We start from the raw sequence: 6,501 nt of genomic DNA, 5'->3' as shown, positions 1-6,501 counted from the left end.
AGTATAGGTATTCCCTGTACTAAGCACAATTCAGCAGGAACAGTCCCTAAGTTTGCTCATAGTCTGTACAGAGAGATCCCATAAAACTATGGCACATAGGTATTTCCCTGTATTAAGCACAATTCAGCAGGAATAGCCCCTAAGTTTGCTCATAGTTTGTACAGAGAGATCCCATAAAACTATGGCAGTATAGGTATTCCCTGTACTAAGCACAATTCAGCAGGAACAGTCCCCTGAGTTTGCTCATAGCCTGTACAGAGAGATCCCATAAAACTATGGCAGTATAAGTATTCCCTGTACTAAGCACAATTCAGCAGGAACAGCACCTAAGTTTGCTCATAGTCTGTACAAAGAGATCTCATAAAACTATGGCAGTATAGGTATTCCCTGTACTAAGCACAATTCAGCAGGAACAGTCCCCTGAGTTTGCTCATAGCCTGTACAGAGAGATCCCATAAAACTATGGCAGTATAGGTATTCCCTGTACTAAGCACAATTCAGCAGGAACAGTCCCCTAAGTTTGCTCATAGTCTGCACAGAGAGATACCATAAAACTATGGCAGTATAGGTATTCCCCTGTACTAAGCACAATTCAGCAGGAACAGTTTACTTGTATTTAATGTTGTTTTATTACTTTGGTATATTCCTTATGAAAGAGTAGAAGTGTTTCCTGGCAGTGTAGAGGTTAAGACATGCAGATTTTAGTTAGGGGGACCCCCTAGGTGTATGAACTGGGCCCCCAGCATGTTCTGTAAGCAGCACAATGCAGAGATTAAATCATAGTTTCTGCATTTGTTGTTTTTGGATCTCAAACTGCCCAACAATCCTGCTTGTTTTCACAGTAACATGATCCAGATGGACGGTGGCGCCACAAGGAAGCTGACCCTGCAGTTTTATCAGGGTTAGGGGCCAGTTATGTGGACTGACATTGAATAAAAAGTGCTTAAAGGAACAGTAACACCAAAAACAAAACGTGTCTTAAAGGAATGAAAATATAATGTAATTCTGTCCTGCACTGGTAAAACTTACATGTTTGCTTCAGAAACACAACATAGTTTATATAAACAAGCTGCTGTGTAGCCATGGGGGCAGCCATTCAAGCACAGGATACACAGTAGATAACAGATAAGTACTACTATAGTTTATATAAACAAGCTGCTGTGTAGCCATGGGGGCAGCCATTCAAGCACAGGATACACAGTAGATGACAGCTAAGTACTACTATAGTTTATATAAACAAGCTGCTGTGTAGCCATGAGGGCAGCCATTCAAGCACAGGATACACAGTAGCTAACAGATAAGTACTACTATAGTTTATATAAACAAGCTGCTGGGTAGCCATGGGGGCAGCAATTTCAAGCACAGGATACACAATGGATAATAGATAAGTTCTGAAAAATTCCATTGTATACTACAGAGCTTGTCTGTTATCTGCTGTGTAACCTTCTCCTTTTTCAGCTTTGAATGGTTGCCCCCATGGCTACACAGCAGCTTGTTTGTTTGTTACTGTTCCTTTAATTTCCTCACTTCCTGTGCTCCAACACGAACCAATCAGCACTTAGCTTTGCTGGCAAAATTCAACGGTCAAGTTTTAGTATTACAGCAGTGTACCTGCTCCCATATGATTTTCGTTTTCTTATAAATATCTGCCTTTGCCTCCCTGTGTAGCCAGGTGAAGGGACTGCACATTAATATGGCTGAAGCCCACAAAACTGCCCCAAATCTTGTCAGTGGTGCTAGACCAACACTTCCCGGGATTATTTGGGCTCCAGGACGAGGATGTTCGGAGGCTGTTCCCTTTCTTTAAGAAGGTGGTGTCCTATATAATAAAGGAGAGCGGTTACATGCACCTCCAGGCCACCAAGCCTGACACCGCAGGTAAGAAGTGGGACCTTGATTTAAAGGTACATTGAGCTTCACTTTATCACTGATAGTCTGAGCTCTTGGGCCCTTGCTACCCTTATTCTAAAAAAAGTGCTTTGATTGCTTAATAATCTTTGTCCATACAGCAGCAGCTCCATTTGTCTGCACCTCTGTCAGTCTCTTTTTCTCAGCTCCATGGAGCAGGAATATTCAGCTCTGCTGCTTGCAGTATATTGCAGTATGATTGGTCGATGGCTGGAGACTGAGCCTCTTCTTTGGACTGACCAATTGCTGTGTGTCACCTAATGACTTTCTGTCCTCTGCATGGGATCAGGAGGAGGGTAGAGTCTGGTTCATAAAAAGCTTCTGCAACTAAAACTTATTGTCTGTAAAGGACCCCCAGCACTTGCTAATGCCAATTGGCCATTGGCATTTTAAAACTAACTCTAGAAACCTTCCTGAATTATAATTGTATTCAGAATAATAGCAGTGTGTTTAAAAAGTAAATAAAGCTCAAAATCCTTATAATAACTTTTATTTCCATACACACAAATGCATTAGGAACACTGCACATTCTATTCCAAATCAAAACATGAAGAAAAATGGATCCAATAAATAGAAGTGTCTGCATTCTTCTTTACAAACTCAGACATTCACTGTATAAACTGAAACATGTTTTAAGATTTTGCTTTCCTTTGAATCACTGAACTAATATTTAGTTGTATAATCAGTGTTTGTGAGAACTGCTGCAAATCCTTGTTACATGGAGTCCACCAACTTTCAACAACCTCTTACATTCCACAATTCTTCTGCATTTCTTAATTTTGCCTCACAAACACCATTTTTATGTCACCCACAAGTTTTCTATTGGATTAAGGTCCAGGGATTGGGCCACTCCATAACTTCAATCTGATTGATCTGGAACCAAGATGTTGTTCATTTACTGGTGTGTTTGGGGTCGTTGTCTTGTTGAAACCCCCATTTCAAGGGCATTTCTTCTTCGGCATAAGGCAACATGAGCTCTTCAAGTATTTTGATGTATTGAAACTGATCCATGATCCCTGGTATGTGATAAATAGGCCCAACACCATAGTATGAGAAACATCCCCATATCATGATACTTGTGTCCCCGGCTTCACTCTGTAATGTGACTGAATTCAGTGTTTGGGGGTCATCTGACAAACTGTCTGTGGCCCCTAGTCCCAAAAAGAACAATCTTGTTTTCATCAGTCCACAAAATGTTGTGCCATTCCTCTTTAGGCCAGTCAATGTGTTCTTTGGCTAATTGTAAGCTCTTCAGCACGTCTTTTTTCTAACAATGGGAGTTTGCGGGGGCTTCTTGCCGATAGCTCAGCTTCACATGGGCACCTTCTAATTGTAACAGTATCACAGGTAACTTTACTCCTTCTCTCATCTTCCTGGAGCTGATCATTGGCTGAGTCTTTGCCATTTTGGCTATTCTTCTACCCATTTGAATGGTAGTTTTCCGTTTTCTTTGATGTCAGGCTTTGGCCATTTTAAAGCATTTGAGATCATTTTAGCTGAGCAGCCTATCATTTTCTGCACTCCTTTCTATGTTTCCGCTCTCCAATCAACTTAGTACAAAGTACGCTGTTCTTCAATGCCTGGAATGAGCCGTTTTACTCAGATTTTCAGAGAGAAATGTACTATAACCAGCAGCACAACATTTGCTCCTTCGTTCCTTAAATAAGGGCCGGAATTGACACCTGTTTTATCACAGAATGAATAAAATCACTAATTGAACTCCACACTGTTATTATTTGGAACAAGCCTCAATGAATGATTCAATGACACAGAATCAGCAGCATGTCATGACTGTTGGGTTTCTATTGCTCTACTACACCTACTAGTAAATTATTTGCCATGTAGAAATATAATTTCTACCAAAAACAGTGATTGATCAGGTTAGTGATGTCAGACTGTTATTATTCTGAACACAATTATATATAAACCCCCAAGTATCTTACATAAGGGCTGTTTAAGCAGGAGGCCCCTGCTTAAAAAGCATTGAATCTTGGCCTAATAATCACTGGGGCCCAATTTGTGGCTCTTTCCTCCATTTTTCTTTCTCTTCTCTTTGTCGTTTGCACCCTGGGATCATTTGAAGCTGTAGATCTAAGATAAGAACCTTTCATTCAATTGCAAATCCGCCCCTTATGAGACTTTGGCACCGCACAGAGGCAGATGCTGTTTAAACTGAAATCAATTATTAACAAGGGTAAAACGCCAGATCAGTCAGTGGGAGCAGCCAATACTGCACCTTGCGTGTGTGGTTGTGAATCTGCCCTCCATATTGCCGTCCATCAGAAATATCATTTTCTTTTAAGCATTGGAACACCTTAACAATTTTGCACCCTGGAACCTCCTAGAAGTTTGTAGAGCAGTCCTGGACCCCTGGTGATAGTCACTGTACCCACTAACTTTCCTTGTTGGGGCTCATTGGCTACTGTATTGACGTGTGTGTGTCAGATAATAAGTACCGCATTGTGGAATAATCGAATGTAATAATAATGGAAACATTAGAGCACCTGCTATAGCGTGTAACCCACAATGGCTAGTTCTTCACTCATAGGGCCCCTGCCCTGACTTGACCTTTCTTTGGGGCTTCCAGCTTTCAGCTCCAAAGCTCCACTCCTTCTCCAACTTCACCCCAGCCTTTTACACCACTGGGAAGTCTCCTGATTCCTGACTTCAGTCCAATAACTTGTCCCCTTTTGCTGAATTTCCACAAATATCTAGACGGTAAAATAGTCATCAAATGTTGCCCTTACTGGCCTTCAGACTGAGTCCCCTCTAGAACTGCTCCAGGCCTCCCAAGGTCAGTCCCACCATTTGGGAACCAGTGCATTTGGAAGCACCTACTAATAGGGACTAAGAGGGGTGTAGTTTCTCCTTATCCTAAATCTCAACCAATTGAAGCTTCAAGCTGGGAATTGTAGATGTTTCTAGGACAACAAATCTTATCCTAAGGGGCCTTTAGGCTGAGCCCCCCTTCGGCCACAGCTCTTGACCCCTCTAGGTAGGCCAGTACCACGGTATTGCAAACTGGCAGCCAGTTAGCTGCCATCATATATGCCTACTAAACTGCCATCAGTGCCATGAAAAAACTGGAGTGTTGCCAAGTTTCAATCCTTTCTAACATCCCTGCTACCTTTAACTCCCCAGTTGGACTCGCTGCCTTCATCCTGGAGAAGTTCTCCACATGGAATGACCTAGACTTCCAGGATCATGAGGATGGAGGACTTGAGAGGTAACCTGTGGAGTCATATCCTTGCACTGATCTTGTGGGGTCTGTATTTGCAGCCTGGGGCCGTCACCATTGCATTAGGTTATGAGTAATTTATAGACATTTGTGCATCGCAGGAAGTTCTCATTGAACGACCTTTTGACCAACGTCTACTGGGTGACAGGCTCCATCGTTTCCTCCATGAGATTCTACAAGGAGGCTCTTGGCAAGGGCATTGAAACAGCTAAGCATGAGAAGTAAGGACAATAAGGCACAATCTTTTTACCCAGTAGACCCAAACAGGCCCGGATTTGTGGAAAGGCCACCTAGGCCCGGGCTTTTAGGGGGCGGCATGCTGCCCAACCACACCCACATTGGTTCAAAAACACCGGGGATGCGCTGAAGATACAATCATTTTTTTAATTTCCAGTGCGCCAATCCCCATTGCTCCTGTCCCACTGGAGGGGACAGGGGCGACGAACGGAAGTGGGCCTAGGGGCGCACACGATGTAAATCCGGCCCTGGACCCAAACTGGAACACTCTAGATAGAGCTGGAGTAGAAGACTTTAATGGACCCCCCGCACTAAATATAATAAAGGGAAGTATAAAATACCCTGGTGGTGTCTCTGCCCCTAATACAATGGCTGGTGTTACTGTAATGAAAATATATTTCTCATGTTTTTCAGGGTTCCAGTGACGGTTCCCACAGGCGTCGTCTCCTTCCCCAACGAGCTGGTGCATTGTCCTCCCCTCTGGGCCAAGCAGAAATACCTCAATATTGTCTCCTTTAATTACATGCCCAGGGGCGGCCATTTTGCAGCCTTCGAGAAGCCAGAACTTCTGGCTAAGGACGTCCAACAGTTTGTAAGCTACTGCTAAAGTGCAGACATTTCATTTCTCTCCATCATTCATATGGGGCGGTTGCTGTAACTAAACAATAACATTTAGATATAAAGAAAGAGAATGTAACCGCACCATTAAAGGATATGCTAAGCCTAAAATAAAACACTGGTTTGAAAACCCCAGAGGTTCAGCAGCCCTATAACAGTAATGATCCAGGTCTTTTTGTGTCCCCAGCAGCTCCCCATCTTGGATGTTGTTAGGAATATTTTCTGTGTCAGTGGCTCTGCACATGCTCAGTGGGCTCTGGGCTGCTGGTGAGACACTAAACTTAGGGGTAAATCATCAAGCAGAACATGAGTTTCATCTGTCATAGAGACTGATGCCATGGGGCTGATTATGAATCAATTCAGATGCAGACTGTACTGATTTCTATGCAGCCATGTAATGTGACTTTGAATTCATTACTAACCAGCCTTGTATTGTTACTGTTATATTGTGTGTGTGTATATTTATATATAATACACAAGAACCATGAATATCCTGTAAA

The 6,501-nt window shown here is 42.7% G+C and overlaps 1 protein-coding gene across 1 annotated transcript; it reads left to right on the top strand.

The window, feature by feature from the left end:
• The first annotated feature begins 4,982 nt into the window (after positions 1 to 4,982).
• Positions 4,983 to 6,277, top strand: LOC121394349 (epoxide hydrolase 1-like). Its single transcript, XM_041565176.1, has 3 exons — positions 4,983 to 5,134; positions 5,248 to 5,367; positions 5,798 to 6,277. Exons 1-3 carry the CDS (start codon positions 4,983 to 4,985, stop codon positions 5,988 to 5,990), a joined length of 465 nt encoding a protein of 154 aa, XP_041421110.1. The 3' UTR covers positions 5,991 to 6,277.
• The last annotated feature ends 224 nt before the right edge of the window (positions 6,278 to 6,501 follow it).

The sequence above is a fragment of the Xenopus laevis genome, chromosome 5S (genome assembly GCF_017654675.1).
Source record: "Xenopus laevis strain J_2021 chromosome 5S, Xenopus_laevis_v10.1, whole genome shotgun sequence".
Lineage (NCBI taxonomy): Eukaryota > Metazoa > Chordata > Amphibia > Anura > Pipidae > Xenopus > Xenopus laevis.
This window is presented reverse-complemented; position numbering and strand designations above follow the sequence as displayed.

Bases quoted from the DNA above. Each gene is read 5' to 3' on its own strand.
- LOC121394349 (XM_041565176.1), top strand. From the start codon at position 4,983: ATGAAAAAACTGGAGTGTTGCCAAGTTTCAATCCTTTCTAACATCCCT. The intron at 5,135-5,247 runs GTAACCTGTGGA...TGTGCATCGCAG, and splicing joins GAGGATGGAGGACTTGAGAG to GAAGTTCTCATTGAACGACC. The intron at 5,368-5,797 runs GTAAGGACAATA...CATGTTTTTCAG, and splicing joins GAAACAGCTAAGCATGAGAA to GGTTCCAGTGACGGTTCCCA.